This window comes from Microcaecilia unicolor, chromosome 4 (genome assembly GCF_901765095.1).
Source record: "Microcaecilia unicolor chromosome 4, aMicUni1.1, whole genome shotgun sequence".
NCBI lineage: Eukaryota > Metazoa > Chordata > Amphibia > Gymnophiona > Siphonopidae > Microcaecilia > Microcaecilia unicolor.
Window position 1 is genome coordinate 62,348,756 of NC_044034.1, and position 21,419 is coordinate 62,370,174.

Sequence of the window (21,419 nt, forward strand, 5' to 3'; positions counted from 1 at the left end):
CCTTGTACTCTTGCTCACTTTCGCTTGCAATGAGCAGATCATCAACAAAAGCTAAAATGTATGCATATTGTCCATTTCTGCACCTAGTGTACAAGCATTTATCTGCTTCACCTTGCTTAAATCCTAAATTTGTCAATATTTCATGCAATTTGTCATTCCAACATTTTGCACTTTGCTTTAATCCATAAAGACCTTTGTTTAATTTACACACTAGCTGTCTTTGTTTTGTATTTATGAAACCTGTTGGCTGTTCCATGTACAAGTCTTCAGTTATATCTCCATGAAGAAACGCTGTTTTCACATCAATGTGGTTGACTTGCATGCCTTTTGAGACTGCAATGCTCAGAAGTGTTCTTATTGTCGTGTGTTTCACTACAGGTGCAAACACTTCATCAAAATCTTCTCCATATTTTTGAAGATATCCCTTTGCGACTAATCTGGCTTTATACCTTTCCACTTTTCCTTGTGCATTCCTTTTTAACTTGAATACCCATTTGCATCCTATAGCTTTCTTGCCAGGAGGTAATTTTGTAAGAATCCAAGTTTTATTTTTATGCAATGAATCAATTTCTTCTTGTGCAGCTTTACGCCATTCAGCAGCTTCTTCTGCTGGCATTTTCTCAATCTCATCCCATGTTAAGGGCTCTTGAGCTTCTGCTGACTTTGTTAGGTAAGACAGTCTTGGGGGTGGAACACCTTTGTTTTCCCTGGATGAGCGTCTGACAACAGGTTGGTCTGACCTTTCCGCATCCTCAAAATCTGAGAGTCCTTCTCCAATTGATTCCCCTTCTCCAACTGTACTGTCTTCTTCAATGATCCTTTCTGTGTCTGCTTCCTCTGCCTGTTCCTCGTTAGATACAGATGAGTTGCTTTCAGACATCTGCCTTGGTATGGCATTTATATGCACTGGCATGTCTATTATGGTTCTAGTTTCATATTCTGGATGATAAGGCTCATCTGGGATAATCCAGCCTTTATCAACCCTTTTGTTTTCATCAAAATATGTAACATGTCTTATGCCAACAATGCCAGTTTTCAGATTCAAAATTCTATATCCTTTGTGTCCTGGAGCATAGCCAACTAAAATGCCCCTTTCTGTTGTGGAATCCAGCTTATGCCTTCTTTGCTTTGGTACATGAGCATATGATGTACTTCCAAATGTTCTTATGTGTGACAGGTTTGGCTTCCTACCATGCCACGTCTCATGTGGTGTGCGCTCAGCGCCTTTAGTTGGCATTCTGTTTTGTAGGTACACTGCTGTGAGAATAGCTTCCCCCCATAGTCTTTTAGGGAGATTGCTATCTGACAGCATACATCTGGTCATTTCCACAAGTGACCTAAATTTTCTCTCTGCAACAGAATTTTGCTCTGGTGTATAAGCTACTGTTGTGATATGCTGAATGCCTTCTTGTTCTAGAAATGTGCGCATGCTTTGTGAAATGAACTCACCACCATTGTCGGTCTGAAGAACCTTTGGTTTTCTTTCAAATTTATTGCTCACCATGGCTACGTATTTCTTCAGCATGTCTGTGACTTGACTTTTTTTCTTTCAGCAAATAGGCCACACAGTATCTAGAGAAATCATCCAAGAATATTAGCACAAATCTGTTATTTCCCAATGATGGGATATTAAACGGTCCACATAAGTCACTGTGTATTAAGTCCAGTACTTTATTACTCCTATTTCCTGTGTATGCAGGAAATGAGGGTCTTACACCTTTTTGAGTAACACAGTCTATGCATTTCTCCATTTTACCAGCATCTGCACTTATCTGAATGCCAGTGGCTAGTTGCTTACTGTAAAGATCCTGGATCACCTTAAAATCACGATGTCCCAGGCGGCGATGCCAGATTTCCAGACTACATTTACCATCATTCTTCCTTACTTGCGCCATATGTGAGGCTTCACCTGAAATGCTCAGTTTATAAATATCATTATGCATAAAAGCTTCAGCATACACTTCATCATTTTTAGAGATTGTGCACTTACTGTTTTCAAAATGAATCGCAAATCCCTTCTTATCTAATGTAGATACACTAAGCATATTGCAAACTGCTTGGGGAATATACAAGACATCACTTACAGGAATTTCTTTAACTTCATTAGACACTTTGCATTTTAAGAATCCAATGCCTTTTGCTTGGATCTGAGTAGTCCCTGCGTTTGCAGTTTTAAGAATACCTTCTTCTGGACACATTTCCTGAAAGAAATCCTTAGAATTGGTTAAATGGCATGTGCTCCCCGAATCCAAAATCCAAGTACTTTCATTTGAATTATTATTTACCATAGTCAAAGATTTTTCTGCCATTAGAAAGCTCTTATGTTTATTATTGTCCTTCATACATTTCCTGGTTGGAGAATTCTTTTGTTCCATTGACTTAGGTGAGCTAGAGGGAGTGTTTTGTGTTTCCTTACACCATTTAGATACATGTCCTTCCTTTCCACATGAATAGCAAATCAGCTTGCCCTTGGGTGGAGTTTTCCCATAGCTCCGCCTTCCTCTGTTCTTTGCCAAGAAATTTGTTTCATTTCTCTCTGACTGACTTTGAGAACACATCTCCTCAGAATCATTAATTATGCATTCCTGCCTTAGTTTTGATGCTGCCTGTTCAAAAGATTGCCCTTCAATGGCTTCATTTACAGACCTAAAAACATCAAACTTCTTTGATAGTGAGGTAAAAAGAAATGCTCTTTTCAATGCATCACACATGGGAATTCCAGAAAGTTCTAACTTTTGAAATGAAGACATAAGATGCATAATGTGATCATTACATTTACTTTTATCCCTTAATTTGGTTTCATTCAACTCTGCTAACCAATTTGGTTGCTGTTTTGCATATGTAGTTGCATACATAGTTCTCAGTTTATATAAAATGTCCTTTGGTGTATCTTTTCCCTCCACTAATATGGCTTGTTTCTCTGAGAGAGCTTCCAAAAACATGCACTTCACATAATAGTTTGCATTGTCCCATTCAGCCATATTTTCAGCTGTTCTGTTTTGGTCTAAGCATATATTTAGTTTCTTTGCTTGAAGGAGACATCTGAATCTTAGTTCCCACTGCTGATAATTAAATTCAGTTAATTTAGGCACCTTGAGAGAGTGGAAAAATGGTGAATTTCCTCCCTCAGCCATTTTCTTAGCCTTGCCTGCTGTTTGGTGTGTGGGGGGAGAGAGAGACAGACTGAATCTTTCTTTTAAAACTTAAGAGAAAAATGTGGCTTTTTTACTGCCTGGTAATATTTCTCTTCTTTTTCAATTCCTGGACCCTGGGCCCATAACCCTTTTGTTGGATTATTTGTAGTAAATAATTAGCAGATTTTTATACACACAGCTTCAGCTTTAGAAATGTTAATTTCTTTTCTTCATCTCTCTCATACACTCCAGAATAATTCACTGCTGAGTCACTTTAAAGTTGAAGTAACAAAACATCTGTTTACTCACAGTTTGTAGTCAGATTATATTCAGACAGGCTTATATATACATAATACTATACATTTGGATTATCAGCTCTTTCCATGTGCTTAGATGGTAATGGATGCTCACACCATGAATTCTCTCAGGTTAGGAGAGATCATGAGCTTCATGTGCTGTGCCTAACCCTCACAGGAAGTTGCATGGGTGTGACCTCTCTAGGAAATTCACATCAGAGGTCACAGAGTAATCACAGAGAAAAATTGGTGACAGGCAATGCATGTAAAATACAATACATTCCAACACTAACCCCCTCCCCTGCCTCCTCCCACTGTAACCAAGGCAAATAAATAGCATGAAGTAACAAACAATCTAACAATCCACCCCCCCCCCCCAAGGGGTGCTAACCCCTACCCAACAATAAATGAATTAACTGCAATCAGTGACAGTACTTATTATGTCTGGATCCAACTGTCATCTCTCTGACAAAAATAGGTTCATTCCCCTCGTGTCGGCACGTTGCTGCCGTTCATTTGTGGCACAACATTTCCGGTCAGAAACCTTCTCTGCCGTTTCAAGGGGGGAGGGGAGGACACGCACCCTCCACAACCGACCAGTGTCCTGTCAATCCCATCCCCTTAGACCCCCATGTTGGGTCCAGGAACCATTCTATACTGGAGGTGAAGTATGCGCACCCCCTCATCTCGTGTGAATATCAATGTGCTATGCAGTATATATTTTATTCTTTGCGAGATCCGCTTACTGACCAATTCTTAAACTAATCATCCAAGCTGGAAAAACATCACTTTGCTTCTTCCACTCTATAATCATATTTTTTAGCTTGCAACAGTCTATTAGTTGGCTAATCAAATTAAGATAACACTCCATGTCCTCCTTAACCAGGCCATCCCTGCACCTCCTCGGCCCTTTCTGGTACATTCAGTAACTTCTTCAGAAAGGCTTGTAGATTCTCTGCCTTTGTTAGAGTGAAAGTATGGTTGTTATGGGTAATCCGTACCCTTGCTGGGTATTGGAATGCAAATTTAATTCCTTTCTCAAACAGCTTAGTACAGTACGGTGCCAACACCTTCCTCTGCTCCATGACTGACAGAAAAATCCTGGAACAGCAATATCCGATTTCCCTTAAATTCCACATTGCGCTGTTTCTTATATTGCTCACGAATTTTTGCTTTTATAGCATAATTCAGGTACCTTGCAATGATCAACCTTAGCCTCCCGTTGGCTTTCCTTCGCAGCCCGATGCGATGGACCCGCTCCACCTGACCCATGCCCATCTCCGGCTCTAGGCCCAGTTGTCTGGGAAGCCAGCTTTCTGTCAGCTTTCAACTCCACATCAGGGACAGACTCAGGAACACCCACAATCCTGATGTTATTCCATCGGCCCCTGTTTTACTGATCCTCCACTCGGTCTACCAACGTACGGATTTGCGTCTCCAGTTCTCCTATACGCCCTTCTGCTGCTACCATATGATCTTCCTGAGCAGAGATACGCTCTTCTGCATGCTGTATTCTGGCCACGTGGCTGGTGATACATTCCCCGATTTCATCCATGCCTGCGAGTAACTTGGCAAGTTTATCATCCAATAACTGCGACATATGCTTTAGGGATACTTGCACCATGTCCTCGTGCGCCGGAGCTAGGATTTGACTCCGCAACGGTGGGGTTGGAGGTGCTGGCAACACCGGTGACGCCATCTTGCTTTTCACCGCGCTGCCTTTCTCCTTTTCCGAGCTTTCACTGGCATTCCGCTCCTACACACCCGTTAATAACACACCATTTGTTTTTGCACACATTCGGTTGGCTCACAGGGCTATTTAAGATGATATCAAGGTGCCGTAATCGTCATTATAAGAGAAAAGACGAGATGAGGTGAGCCGAGCTAACAGACGACCGCTCAGTCCTCTGGCATCACGTGACCCCCCAGGTTTTCAATTAATATTATGGTTATATAATATTATCATTATAGATAGTATTGTGACTACCTCAACTAACTTAATCATAACATCTGACAAAGGTCTCATTTTCAATTTTAGGGTCAAATTTTCCATGTAATCTGTCCTGTTCTCATGATGGCACACTCACAGTTAGTCACGGTTATTAACTGGTTCAATTTTTATACTATGAGCAATGTATTTATATTCTTTCACAACTCATTGCTTTCATATTTCAGTCATAACTTCACAATACTACTTCTCTGTCTGTTCAAGTCATCTTTCTTGACCATATTAATCAAAATTAATGGTCCTCTTAATGTGATTTCTTTAAATATCAAAGGACTTAATAGTCCTTTTAAGAGACATAAATTTTAGGATCACATTGGTAAAACTGCCTCCAGATATTCTTTTCTTACAGGAAACCCACCTAGATGATGAGCATTATCTTCAGAAGCGTAATAAGTATTATTTAGGAGTCATTTCTCCTGCATTAGGTTAAAAAAAGAAAAAAAAGGGACAGATTTTTTTTTTTATAAATCCTCTCTACCACTGGTAATTAAATCCCATAGTTCTAGCACTGAAGCAGATGGGTATACGTTAACACACTTATAGAATCGATGCCAATTATATTTTGTAACATATATGTGCCTAAAGCAAATCCTTTTTTCAAAACAGTACATTAGCACAATTTTCTAACAATCCTATTATTCTAAGAGATGATTTTAATCTTATACTTAATTTTATGGAAATCCAGATGTCCAGCTTCTTCCTCCAAAAGCAGATAAACCTTAAATATTATTATTCAAGAAATGAATCTCTATGACATACAGAGGCTAATCCATCCTCCTGATTTAGATTTTACTTTTTACTCACCATCACACAAAAGTCCGCTCAAGCCTAGATTATTTTTTAATTTCTAATACTTTAGTCCCAAATGTCCTATTCTCTAATATTCTAGCTATTACTTAACATGGAGCCATTCAATTAAAATTAGAAATTTTACCACCACAAAATAAGAATTTTCAATAGAGGTTCAATACCACCCTTCTCAATGAAGATGGCTTTCATGATACTGTTAAATTTGCTATCAAAGACTTCTGTCACCATAATAGAATAGAAAAAACATCTACCTCAACTTGGTGGGATGCTCTAAAAGCCTCCATTAGAGGGGCTATTATTAGTTTTTCCATTAACTGGCAACATCAACAAAAAGCTGAACAAAATAAGCTTGAAAGTGACATTTAAAATACTTAGAACAACATCATGCTAAAATCTCTAATTATCACATATTCCAAACTTTATTTAAACTACACAATCAATATAATATGATTTTCAACAAACAAGCAAGCCAACACATAGCGACTATAGGTGCTTCTCTTTTTTATAAATCTTTTAAAATTAACGCAAGGAACTATAATTTAAAAGCTCAAACAGCCTAAGAAAAGGACATCGATTCATCTCTAAATGATGACCAATGGAACATATTTTGGCTTCAAGGTCCACATCCATCACTGTCATCTTCAGTAATGCAATCACTACATTTTCTTCAACATCACACTCTTTGGACTCCAGTAAAAATCAATGAAAAGTGGTTTATCCAAGGAAGACTTAAGCTGGTCTTGCAAACATGGGTCTTTCATCCACATTCTTTGAATGTAATAATATTCAACCTTTCTGGGCTGAAGTATGGATTAAAATTCTAGATATATAAAAAATTTAAAGAATCATTGTCTGTTCAATATATTATTTAGAAAGTAGTTTCTTTAGCTCATCCTCTTACAGATGAAGAAGAATCCTTACTCAATTTATGATTTCAGTTGCACTAAAAATAATAAATCAAATCACTGGAAAGACAAAAAAACATTATCCATTTACATATGGTGGAATTGTTTATTGATGCATAGGAAATATGGAAGCATTATTGTTAAACTCTCTTCCAATTGTAAACATAACCAAAATATTGAAAAAGCCTCCCTGAAGTGCAGGCCTGGGTTTGAGTACGCCGAACTGGCCAAACATGGTTCTCTCCCCTGGAGAAACTTCTGGAAACAGGAGAACACCGAGAACCCTTTGGCCTCAACTCAGGAAGAAGGGGGCAAGCCTCCTCCATATTATTTACCAACTTCCCCAGGCCCTCCCCAAACAGTAAACACCCTCGAAAAGGTTGTTGACTGAGGAGCTTCTTGAACACAGCATCTGCAACCCAATGACAGAGTCACAGCCTGTGATGGCCCACCACAGCCGAGCACACTGACTGAGAAACCAAGAAGGCCACTCCAGATTCCAGGTGGAATACCTCAGTGGACTTCAGTAGCTGCTGCAGCCAGCACAGCATGGCACGTACCACACAGCCGCCACAGATGACAACTTGTACATTGGAGGCTCCCACTGAGAAGGCCAAGTGCAACTGCTGCTCCACTCACTTATTGTGGAGCTCCTGGAGGGCTGAGCTGCCCTAAACGGGAACACAGTAGCTTTGGTGACAGCAGTGATGAAGAGAATCAACCTTGGGGTATTGCCCAATACTTCTCCACTTGGTCAGGGGCAAAGAAGTAAAGGCAATCAAGTGTCCAGACCCCCTTATTCTGTGAGCATCATGTGAGTGAGCCTTTTGAAGCAGAAAATGCTTCTGGGGTCCTGAAATGCCCTCCAATACAGAATATCCCTCAGTAGGGTCCGCAGTTGGAGATATGAACATCCCAAGTGTCTCTAACCTCATCAATAAGACGAGAGAGCTCCTCACGACAGAAGAGCCAGACCACATGGGACTGCTCCTTCTCCTTCTGGATGGGAGAGTCCTCTAGTCTGAGAGGGACCGAGGGTCAGAGAAGACATCCAGGTCCTGTCCAGATGTCCTGGAGCATTCATGATTCAGCTATGTCCTTGTGGCATTTGGCCACTGAAAGGGGGCACCTGCTGGAGACATCCAGGCCCTTAGGGGCCCCACTAGTATCTGAGGGCCCATCTTCCTCCTGCAGGGCTTGTTTGACCATTTGGGTCAGGCTCTGTAGCCAAAAATCCCCCTTGTTCCATCAGACCCCACCCCCACCCCAGAAGGTGAACCTGGAGTGGATGGCAAGGAAATGCCCCCTCCCCCCACCCCACCCTAAGACTAAAGAAACAGCAGCAGAAGAGAAACAAGCTTGGGAAATATGGGCTCTGTTCCTGCTTAAGCCATCAGGACCGTGAATCCCAACACATCAGAGCAGGGAGAGGAGGAAGCAGCTCCCCCTCCCCCTCTTCTGATGTTGGAAACAGCCCATCACAAGAGGGACAAATAGAGCCGGCAGATGTACTAATCTGCTGGCTTTACAGGCATGCTTGACCATGTGGCTAGTGCTTGTGGGCCCCGCCGTTCAAGCCACCTGACACTCCAATGTCTCCGCAGACCTCCCCTCTCCCACTTTCTCTCTTTTCCTCCTCCCCCGCCCCCCCCCCCCCCCCCAAGGCTATTTTGAGTCTTTTTTTTTTTTTTTTTAACTTAAATAGCCTTATTCCCTTTACATAGGAATAAAGGTAATACAGGCAAAGCCTTTTTTTTTTCCTTAAATGCTTGGAAGCTGCAGGGGACCCCAGGGGTATTACAGCCAAACAGGGTGAATGGGCAAGGACGATGGGGAAATGGGGACCACACCTCTTGGGCATGATCGAGCAGACTGAGCCACAAGCCTCACTCAGTAGTCGCTAACAAGCACAACTAGGGGAAGCAGAGCTGTGCTCCTCACTTGACCAGTTCTGGCCCAGGCACTGGATAACCTGAGAGTGGTCATTAGGCTCAACCAAGCTGTGCTTCTGCAGCCAGTTGAACAGTAAGTTAAGACAGGGAGCAGGAGCACCAGACAGCAGAACCTATCATCTGCTGAGGTAGAAAAAATACCAGATCATTTCAGGGAGCAAGAGCTAATATTGGTGAGGTCACTGGTAAAACTCAGTTTTTTTCTCTACCTTCATCTGCTGGTAGGAGACCCACTTGTGCAGAACAGTGTAGCTAAATGCTAAGGAAAACTAAATTAAAATAAATTACACAAGTAATGAAATGAAACAGCATTCTTAGACCTGGATGATGTGCACAATAACTGAAAAACATTCACTGGATAACAAGCATATTATCCAAATATCTTATTTCAAGCATAGCATTATGTACTTATGTCTCATCCAGAGAACAGGTGCAGTCAGAGAAGTGTAGTTGACAAAGATAGAGAGATTAGAAAGACAGAAAAAGAGATAGATTAGCTAGAAAAAGAGACAGATTAGATTAGAAAGACAGATTAGAAAGACAGAAAAGAGACAGATTAGATATTAGATAGATTAGAAAGATAGAAAAGAGATTAGATTAGAAAAATAGAAAAGAGACAGATTAGAAAGATTACACATAGATAGATTTGTCTTTTTATTTTTTTAATTTAGTTCAGAAGTACTAAAAAAGGAAAATGATTTAAGGATCTCCATTTTAAAGGCATGTACAAATTAACTCTTTATTGATAAATCTACAATTCCTAACATATAAAACAACTAAATGCATACCTGTAGCTGGTCTCTCTGCTTCATTCGTTGTTCTTCCAGTTTTATCTGTTCATCTAGGAACTCTTCAAATGTTTGCTTTGTTTCTTTAATACCAGATAGAATGGGCCTTTTGGAATTCAAAACAGTCCATAATGAGTCATATTGTAATATACCAGGGCAAATAAATTCCTCAAAAATATTTTTTCAGCTATTTTCATTCTACGCATATATTCAGAACATCACAAAATCTAACAGCTGCATCTCTCAAACAGAGCCCTACATACTAACCTACAAAAATGTTCAAGGATTTGTACCCATTTCCACAAAATGTAGTTAATAGATGCAAATGAGCTTTTGGCTCATTTACATTGTTAGCTAAACCTGGAAAGGAATTTCTCACATATTGCCAGCCAGGAACTTAGCAGCCAGTGAAAATTAAAGGGTCCTTGGACCCCTCCCCCAGAGGAAGGGGGGATGCATCAACTTAGTGTTGACCTAGTAGGGTTGATACATCTCCTCCCCCAGCCTGGGGTGATACAAAATTCTACTCCCCAAAGCCCTGCACTTTAAAAATGTACTCTAGAGGTTGGCTTACCTAATCCCCGCACACCAACTCGTCTCCAATGAGCCCACAGGAGGTGGGGGGAGTCTCTGAATATGGCTTTAATTGGTGTTTGATTACATGGTTCATAATTCATACTCCTGGCTAGATTACATGAACAGCCAGATCTGGCTCTCATAACTTCATGTGAAATTGATCAGATAACCTGGTCAAATTGGGCCCCAGTACATTTAAAGGTTGGTTAAGGTCCTCCAAACTTCACACAAGAAAGCTAGCTCTTGGAGACTAAAAAGATGCAATTCTACATATATATTCAAAATCAAATCAGGAAATATATGGAAAGCAATGACACACCAGAGATAAATCTGCACTCTTTGTGAGGTGCCAATCAGGATATATATCATCTCATGCTACAATAAAAAGGGACAGGAATAAGGCTTCAATAGTATTAAGGCAGGAACCAAGGGTTTGAGAACACTGTCAAACAAAAACAGTTGGATGAGAATACAAGGGCCCTTCTAGAAGTTCTGAGAAAAATAAATGCTATAGTGGAAGCATTTCATAGCAGTCCATATTAGTATCAAATAAGGAATACTGTAGAAAGTGAACAACAGTGGTGTGTTTCCAGGCATTCGGGAGGGTGGGGAAGGCAAACTTTATCACAACAAATGAGACAGAGGATGCAGTAAACAACTATAATTCAAATGAATGGGAAGGAAGAGTCACATGATTCCTACAGTGATTAAAAAATAAAATCCTAAATGGGCTGTGAACTATAAACTATTGGGGCTATAGAGAATCCGAGGCCTTTTCTTCTCTAAAAATGAGAGGTGGTAGCCGTGTTAGTCCACTCTTAAGGTTATCAACAGAAATCAAACAAAATAAAACATGGAAAAGAAAATAAGATGATACCTTTTTTATTAGACATAACTTAATACAGTTCTTGATTAGCTTTCGAAGGTTGCCCTTCTTCGTCAGATCAGAAATAAGCAAATGTGGTAGCAGATAGTACATATAAGTGAAATATCCAAGCATTACTTTGACAGTCTGGGAGGGTGGGGGTGGGTAGGAGGTATGCATGGGGACATCAAAGCATTTCATTGATATTCTAACAGGATGGGTGTGGGTAGGTGAGAGGAGGGTGATAAACAGAGAAATACAATTATATGGTTTATAATGGGCTAGAAAACCCAGATCTTTGTTAAGTCCTGTCTGTTGGCTGTCAAAATATTCAATCATTCTGACTTCAAAAGTCTTACTTTCCTGTATTGTTTTAAAGTTACCTTTCAGGATTCTAACTATGAAATCACTGGTGCAGTGTCCTGGTCTTGTAAAATGCTGGCCCACCGGGGTGGGAACCTGACTGGCACCGGCTATCTTCATGTGATGTCTGTGCAGACTGAATCTTGTCTTAAGCATCTGGCCCGTTTCTCCAATATAGCATCCTTCGTTACATTTTTTACACTGAATGATATATACCACATTGGAAGATGAGCATGTGAAAGATTCCTTTATGTTGAATATCTTTTCTTTGTGAATGACTGTGGGGTCCTGTGAAATGTTTTGGCATAGCTTGCAGCTGGATGTATTACAGGGAAATGTGCCCTTCTTTTCCTTTTCAGTCTGTGTTGGGAGTTTACTTCTGATTAGCTTGTGTTTTAAGTTGGGTGGCTGTCGGAAGGCAAGCACTGGTGGGGATGGGAATATCTCTTTCAGTAATTCATCTTCCTGGAGTAGAGGCTGTAGGTCTCTTATGATTTTCCTCAGTTTCTCCAGCTCTGGGTTGTATGTCACTTCAAGGGGGATTTTGTCTGTGGCTTTTTTTTTCTTTGTACTGTAGCAGACTTTCCCCGGGTGTTTTGAGGGAGGAGGCAATATTCTTGGAGATTACTTTTGGGGTTGTAGCCTGTTTGAAGGATGCAGTCAGGGTTTCAAGGTGTCTGTCTCTATCCCCTGGGTCCGAGCAGATACGGTGGTATCTTGTGGCTTGGCTGTAAATAATGGCTCTTTTTGTATGTGAAGGATGGAAGCTGGAGTTGTGGAGGTAGCTGCATCTGTCTGTGGGTTTCTTGTATATAGATGTTTGTATACATCCATCACTGATTGAGACTGTGGTGTCCAAAAAATTGACTTTTTCTGGGAAGTAGTCAATTTTGAATCTGATTGTTGGATGGTATGTATTGAAGGAATAGTAAAATTGTTTCAGAGTTTCTTCCCCTTCCGTCCAAATCATAAAAATGTCATCGATGTACCAGTAGTGTTTTAGAGGTTTGGTCTGGCATGTATTCAGAAATGTCTCTTCCAGCTCAGCCATAAAAAGATTGGCATATTGGGGTTCTGTCCTGGTACCCATCATTTGTAGATAGATATCATTGTTAAAGCGGAAGTAGTTGTGAGTTATAATGAATTTGATTAATTTTGTAATAGTTTCTGGTGAGTATTGATGGTCCAGTGTGGATGTTTTTAGGAGTCTCCCACATGCAGCTATGCCATCCGCATGTGGAATGTTGCTGTATAGTGATTCTACATCCATATTGATAACCTTCTCTAAAAAGAAATTCCCATAAGCGTTATATTTATTTGTTACATTTGTATCCCACATTTTCCCACCTATTTGCAGACTCAATGTAGCTTACATAGTACCGGAGAGGCGCTTGCTGACACCAGTGTGAACAAATACAAAGTGATGTTTTGGTAGGTAAAGTTCTTGTGGCACAGCCACATTAGGGAATCGTACAGCGGGAGAGTTGTGTTTTGTCCATTACGTACTTTAGTTTTGTTGTGTTGCAGAGATCAGACATTTAAGTTGGATCATTAGGGTATGAATTTTTAAACAGGTTTGTTTTTAGTGTTTTCTGGAAGTTGAGGTGGTCGTAAGTCGTTTTCAAGGCTTTTGGTAATGTGTGGAAGCCAGTGCGTTTTTTCTCGGAGGGGTTTGGCACTTTCAAATTGCAATTTACCAAATATCAGCCTAGCTGCTGTGTTTTGAGCGGTCTGGAGTTTCTTTATAAGTTGTTCTTTGCATCCCGCATAGATTCCGTTGCAGTAGTCTGCATGGCTTAGTACCATTGATTGTACAAGGTTGCGAAATATTTCCCTCGGCAAGAAAGGTTTTACGCGTTTGAGTTTCCACATTGAGTGGAACATTCTTTAGTGTAGAGTTCACTTGGCTCTCGAATGTGAGGCTGCGGTCGGTTGTAACGCCGAGTATTTTCAGACTGTCTGATATAGGGAGGGTGTGGTCTGGGGTGATTAAGGTTGTGGGTTTGTACGTATTGTGCTGAGATGAGAGGATGAGAGAGTGTGTTTTTTCAGTGTTCAGTTTCAGTTGAAAAGAATTTGCCCATGAGTCCATGGTGTTCAAACCGAGTTTGACTTCACTGGTGATTTCTGTTAGGTCATGTCTGAAGGGAATGTATATTGTGACATCGTCTGCATAGATGAACGGGTTGAGGCCTTGCTTTGATAAGGACTTGGCCAGTGGGATCATCATTATGTTGAAAAGTGTTGGTGATAGTGGTGATCCTTGAAGTACTCCACAGTCTGCTTTCCAGGGAGGTGATAAGTTTAATTTTGATTTTACTTGGTATGTTCTGGTGGTAAGAAAACACTTGATCCAGCTAAGTATATTTCCACCAATCCCGAAGTAGTCTAAGAGTCTTAGTAGTATGTATACGCTGGAAGAGAGGCGGGAGAAACGGGATATGATAAAGACATTTAAATACCTCAGTGGTGTTATTGTACAGGAGATGAGCCTTTTCCAAATGAAGGAAAACTCTGGAACGAGAGGGCATGAAATACTATTTCACACAAAAGGTGGTGGATGCATGGAATGGCCTCCAGGTGGAGGTTGTGGAGACAAGGACTGTGTCAGAATTTAAGAAAGTGTGAGACAGGCACGTGGGATCCATTATGAAAAGAAAGAGCTAGTAGTTACTGATGAAGGGCAGACCGGATGGGCCATTTGGCCCTTATCTGCCGTCATGATTCTGTGTGTTAAAATGAAACCTGTGCTAACATTAATAACTCACCACCTATTAACACAGAGAAAACAGGAAAAATGCATTGTAAACACACGAACACACACAAAATATTAAATCATCCATTTACCTTTCTTCAGTGTGAGCTGTTTCTGAATATATTTTTCCATTAGTGCTTGGAAACAAATCATCATTCTCAGCATGCAGATCAGAATTAGTGTGTTCTCCAAGTGATTGATCTGGATTTGGCTCATCACAAATGGAGTTTTCACCTACAAAATAATGAAAAGTTGTCACCTTCAAGTTTAAATAGTGACTGAAAACAGTTTTTTTTTAATATCAGAGCTCCTTCTTAAGCAGTGGATATAGCTTAGATCTTAAAGCTGAAATCCAGTTTCCCATTTCCGCACACAATTTTCCTGATGGTCTAGATCAAGGAGAAGGTTCTAAAAGATTCATGGATCCGGGTCTACTATCAGATCTTCCTTGGGCTTTTTTTCCAGCTTGCTCTTACAAGATCTCCATTTACCCAGAAGTCACAACTTAAACACAGAGACATAGCCACAGTTGTCAGCCTACGGGTCTGGCACATCACACACCACTGGCCTCCCTCAAAAGAGGAGATGTCTGGAGAAGAGGGAAGGAGATTGGTTAAAATTTTGAAAAGCTGCAGGTGGTCAGGATTTAAATGTTGGTGAGGGAATCAAACAGCTTTGTTCTCTTGGGAATTGGGCGACTTCTCCAAGACCATAAAGGTAACTAGCCCTAGATAAGCCCAATCACCACTTTAAGACCACAATCCTCCCAGCAGTTGGTCCCTCAAGGGGAAAGGGAGAACCAGCCCATAAGGACAGTCACCTGGAAGCTTCCTAAGAGTTGGTCTCCAGGCCTCTAGGAAAGTAAATGAGGCTTCAATCACCAATATCATACTCTAAAACTGTACCAGATCAGACATCTGCACCATCTGCCCGAGATGAAAAAAATGGCCTAATTTCCTCCCGCATCAACCTCTATAAGGAAGCAGAGTCAAAGACCTCTTTCTCTGTTTGTTTCTGTTGGTAGGAGGACATAAACCCATTCATGTGTACTAGTCTTAAAAAGATGAAAAGGAAACTTAATTTTAACAATTACAGTACTATGAGAACTTCTGTTTTGACTTTTTAGAATCTTAAGCTCTGGACACAGCATGTAGTGAAGTAGATAATCTGTGATTTCTTAGCTAAGAACTGTCACACTGGGTCAGGCCAAAGGTATCTAGCCAGGTGTCCTGCTTTTTTTTTTTAATATCTTTATTAAGTCAGAAGCAAAAAAACTGACAATCATAAAAGGTAAATCATAACAACACATTGCAACCTATACAAAAGGATTTTGTTTACAAATAGTTGCTTAGCCTCTTTATAAAAACACACTATTCAGAAAAAAACAAAACATAAGAGATTTGCCAGACTCAAGTTTTAACTGAAAAAACTCCCCACCCCCCTCCTCCACTGTCCAACTATCACGTATTTAAGGGGCAGCCCCTACTCATTTGTATCTGTCAGAATTGGGATCACCCCCCTTCTACCTTCACCCAAGGGACTAGGATGGTCATCAAGGGGTAGCATCTTCAGATGGATGCTCTACCTACCATAAGCAAAGAAGAGACTCTGTTCCATAGGTCACGATACTGGCGTTGCCCCAGTGAGGTAGAGTACCTAAGGGAGGTAAGTAACCAACTGGCCATTTCACGCATAAGGCCGTACCAAACAACTACTGAGGGGGGTGTGCTGTCTAAACAAGCCTGCAGAATGCATTTTTTAACAAGTAAGGTGGCTACTAGAATAAACTTACACTGTGCCTCTCCCAGCCCCTGAGGGGACCCGCGCATCCCAACAGTATTGCCGAATATGACCACTCGGGCGTGCATAGCAAGGTATTCTCAATAGACCCCCAAAGCTCATGACCAAAGCAGTATCAAACTACCATAAGCAAAGAAGAGACTCTGTTCCATAGGTCACGATACTGGCGTTGCCCCAGTGAGGTAGAGTACCTAAGGGAGGTAAGTAACCAACTGGCCATTTCACGCATAAGGCCGTACCAAACAACTACTGAGGGGGGTGTGCTGTCTAAACAAGCCTGCAGAATGCATTTTTTAACAAGTAAGGTGGCTACTAGAATAAACTTACACTGTGCCTCTCCCAGCCCCTGAGGGGACCCGCGCATCCCAACAGTATTGCCGAATATGACCACTCGGGCGTGCATAGCAAGGTATTCTCAATAGACCCCCAAAGCTCATGACCAAAGCAGTATCAAACTACCGCATTCCATAAAAGAGTATAGAAAAGTGCCCACATGAGCCTTGCATTTGACACAAAAATCATCTGCCCATAGCCCCATGACTCTCCCTTTTTGATTGGTAATACAGCTCATTTTCGAAAGTGAAAGACACCCATATTTCGACCCAAATCGGGAGATGATGGGCGTCTTTCTCCCATGGGCGCCCAAATCGGTATAATCGAAAGCCGATTTTGGGCGTCTCCAACTGCAATCTGTCATGGAAACGGACAAAGTTGACGGGGGAGTGTCGGAGACGTGGTGAAGGCGGGACTGGGGCGTGTTTATCGGCCGAGGAGAGAAGGGCGCGCTCGGCCGATAATGGAAAAAAGAAAGGTGTTTTTAGCGCGAATTTAGGTCACTTTTTTTGGACCCTTTTTTTTTTTCACGAAGTCCTAAAAAAGTGCCCTAAATGACCAGATGACCACCGGAGGGAATCGGGGATGACCTCCCCTGACACCCAAAAGTGGTCACTAACCCCCTCCCACCAAAAAAAAAAAAAGAACTGTCAAAACTTTTTTTTCCAGCCTGTATGCCAGCCTCAAATGTCATACCCAGCTCCATCGCAGCAGTCCCTGGAGCAGTTGTTAGTGGGTGCAGTGGACTTCACCCAGGTGGACCCAGGCCCATCCCCCCCCCACCTGTTACACTTGTGCTGGTAAATGGGAGCGGTCCAAACCGCCCCCAAAACCCACAGTAGCCACATGTAGGTGCCCCCCCTTCAGCCATAAGTGCTATGGTAATGGTGAAGAGTTGTGGGCAGTGCATTTTGGGGGGGATTTGGGGGGCTCAGCACCCAAGGTAAGGAAGCTATGGACTTGGAAGGTATTTTAATTTTTTTTTTTTTTGTTACAAGTGCCCCCTAGGGTGCCCGGTTGGTGTCCTGGCATGTGAGGGGGGCCAGTGCACTACGAACCCTGGCCCCTCCCACGACCAAATACCCTAGATTTGTTCATTTTTGAGCTGGGCGCCTTTGGTTTCCATTATCGCTGAAAAACGATACCGCCCAGCTCAAATCCGCACAAATCTGATGCATTTGCCCGGCACAAACCGAATTATCAAAAAAAAAGATGGACGCCCATCTTTTTCGAAAATACGGTCTGTCCAGCCCCTTCACGTGCCCGTTCTCAGAGATAGACGTCCATGGAGATGGGCGTTCGCGTTCCATTATGCCCCTGTGCATAATGCGATATTGGATGTCCTTGAGTGCCACATTAGGCGTCACAGAATGAAAACTCCAAAATGCAGCACCCAATATGTCTACTGATACAGGATCTGTTATGTCCTTGCTCCAAGTCTCCACCAGCTGCGCCAGGTAAAGGGCCTTCCTAGTGGTCCGAATCAGCTGGTGCCATTGTGACAATTTGTTTAAGCCGGGGGGAATTTGTAAAAATAGATAATCCAATTGCGTAAAGGTTGCTTGTGCTCGGCTACCAGAATATAGTCTCTCACTTGAAGGAAAGCAAAAAATTGTGAGTTGGGGATTTGCCATGCACGCCTAGCTTGCTCAAATGAGGGAAAGGTCTCACCTCCCAACTGTCTGAAGTGTCCCAAGTACCAATACCCATTTCTCCTCCACTGTCTAAACACAGATGCCAAAACAAAAAGGCACACAATTGCTTACAAAACAGTATATAAAAAACAACAAAGCAGTGGAATCAAATGCATTTATTGGAATACCCGACGTGGCCACGTTTCGCCCTCAGGCTGCGTCAGGGGTACAAACTATGAAAACAAAACAAGTATAAAAACATATATAGCCATACGTAATAACAATGTCACAAACCAGAATGTTACTGGGGAAATTAGTAACATTCTGGTTTGTGTATTGCAGGGGAATGTCCTTGAGACAGCCCATGTTTGGGCGAAACGTGCATGTCGGGCAGATGATCCCCTGGGTCCGACAAACTAAACAAACTTGAAAAGATAAGTTAATTTGAGATATTTCGCTAACTATAAGAGGAGGCTATATATATATATAAAAAGAACCGGTGAAGATATTGATGTTGTATATAACGCTAAAGCCTGAAATTGGTAGTGATTAACATCACTGAGGTTCTGGGGAAATATCTATGATATGATCTGAAGATTAAAAGCTTTGAATGTTCTGACTTATATGCTTTAGGAGACACATATCCAGAGACGGGATCAGCATCTTTTACAATCCAGATTGTACACTAAATGCTATATGCATTTTGATCCCTCTGGGGAGAAAAAAAAAAGGGGGGGGTAGTTAGCACTTTATGTTCGTAGGCATACCTTTTGTCCATGACAGTATTTACAAAGATCCTCTTGGGTGGTGCTTAGCAATTAAAAGCTGGCTTACTGGGCAGTGCTATACTTTCATAAATATATATGCCCCGAATATTGGCTGGGGGAATTTTCCTATGATATACATGAAGCTCTCTCTAAATTCACTCAAGGTATGTGGCTACTGGGGGGTGATTTTAACCTGCCACATGGGATGACACTAGATCAAGCTGAGGCTAGCTCAGCTTCTCGAAATTAATTTAATGAAATCACTGGATCTTTTGGATATTTGGCACTTACAGCATCCGAAACAACAATGTACTCTTTTTACTCCTACACACAAGGTATATGTACTTGCATAGATGTGTGCAGTAGGCAATTATGGGGACAGACTGTTGATTCACATATAAAAAGCATCCAAATTTCTGATTGTGCCCCGGTTTGGATATCTATGGGGGCCTTGGCTGGAGAGATGCACCAAACCTTTTGGAGACTTAATACCTACTGAGGGACCCAGTGGTTTGTGCAGATATTAGAGCTGTCATGAAATGCTACCTGGACAGTAATGATAATGACACAGTTTTGGATGGAACTTTATGGGATGCTTTGAAAGCGGTGGTGAGAGGGCACTTGGTTAAGTGGGGTGCACGTAAGGAAAAAAAAGCTCAGGAACAAATGGAGCTTAGGCTTCAAGCTCAACTAGTACATTTAGAGACAACATCCGAGATGCTCCACGGTTGAGCTTTTGAATCACTTACAGCAATGTAGAGCTGAACTGCATACCTTACAGGAAGAGAAAGTAGAGTTCATGAGGCATTTGCTTAAACAGAAGTTTTTTGAATTTGGTAATAAGTCTGGTAGTATGTTGGCGAGAAATTTGCAGGACAAGGTGAGAGGGGCCACGATCTTGAAGATTAAAGGGCTGGATGGATCCCTACGCTACATGGATGGGGAGATTCTTGAACATTTTATTCAATACTGTAAGAAACTAGCTCTACCCGGCCACGGGTTTCTGTGGCTCAGTCTGGTTAAATGGAAAAGAAAGAAAAGAGGAAGCGAACGTTTCTAATATGTTTAATTTCACAATGCTTGTGGGTATACAATATTTTTTGTTGTTCCATTGTGTGTGCAGAGATAAGAGTTTGTCTGGTTTGCCGACTGTAGAACATGCAACATATAATTGTCCATGTGAGAAGCAATCCGTGTGTAGATGTAAACGGGTGAATTCTAAAGATTGGCCCTGAGCTTTGTTGATGGTGATTGCAAATGCCAATCGAATTGGGAATTGCAATCTCTTAAATTGAAATGGCATATCTGTTGGAATCATAGGAATGCGAGGAATGAGGACATCTTCACCTTTGAAAGGTCCTGTCAAGACTGTTGCTTGTACGACATTGGTCATTAATTTTTTTACTGCAAGCCGCATGCGGTTGCAAAGCTTTGGCTGGTTGATATTTCGCAACATGATAATTGGCACGCTGATTTTCAATTGCAGTACGTGCAGTGGCATCCCTGGCAGATCGAGTGAATTGAAAAATTCTGTTGGATAATTAACCGCTTCATCTGCTTCCAGGACAGTGTCGACGGACTTGTATGTGAGTGGCTCGCTTTGAATGTTAGACTGAATAATATTGTTCAGTTCGTAGACGTCTTTGTTCTTGGCCGCAAGAATAGCTCGTTCACTCAGTGAATCGTGATTGTTATAATTGGTTAGAATATTGGGAAATACTTTTTCAACCAATTGTTCTTTTGAAGTCACTAAATTGGAGAAGTTATAAGGCAATGAAATTCGTCCTGAGGTCAGATCAACCGGCACCTTTCCATTCCCAATTTTCAGCAATTGATGTGAGAATATCTGAGCTGATTGATCGTTTTGCAGTTGGACACGCATATTTGTAGTTAAGTTTAACGTCTTTACGTGTTGCCACAAAGTAGAGTATTTTAGGCAAGCATTTATTTCGTCTGCTGGTGTGGATCGAGGAACTACAGGTAATGTTTGCCTGAAATGTCCTGCAAGCAATATTAATGTGTTCCCAAATGGTCTGATGTTTCCACGCAAATCTTGCAATGATCGATCAAGAGCCTCGAGGGATTTTTTTCGCTGTGCTGTTTCCTCGGCACATATTTGAGTCATTTTTTGTCTGTTTCGCTCGTTCGCTGATGCCCGTTCTTCCTCAGTTTGATTTGCAATTGTAGGTATATAAAAACACGCGCATATTCGAATGCAACGTTGTGTTAAAATTTCAAAGCAATCGGTGAAGACCTTTCGGAGATTTAAGCCACTGTCAGCCTGTCGCGTTGATTCTGTTGAGAACAAAGCAGATCTGAAGCTGCAGAACGCGATCGCCGTGCTCGCAACCATGCATTATCAAGTCTGGCTGCACGTCACTGTGCTGTTTCCTCGGCACGTATTTGAGCCATTGTTTGTCTGTTTCGCTCGTT

At 41.5% G+C, this 21,419-nt stretch overlaps 1 protein-coding gene across 1 annotated transcript in view; it reads right to left on the reverse strand.

Moving 5' to 3' along the window:
- Positions 1-21,419, reverse strand: part of LOC115469596 (centromere protein J-like) — a 141,035-nt gene that overhangs the window by 92,805 nt on the left and 26,811 nt on the right. The window contains exons 4-5 of the mRNA XM_030202391.1: positions 14,545-14,686; positions 9,894-9,999 (exon numbers count right to left, since the gene is read on the reverse strand). Of these exons, the coding sequence (XP_030058251.1) occupies positions 9,894-9,999; positions 14,545-14,686 (248 nt within the window). The remainder of the gene's footprint in view (positions 1-9,893; positions 10,000-14,544; positions 14,687-21,419) is intronic.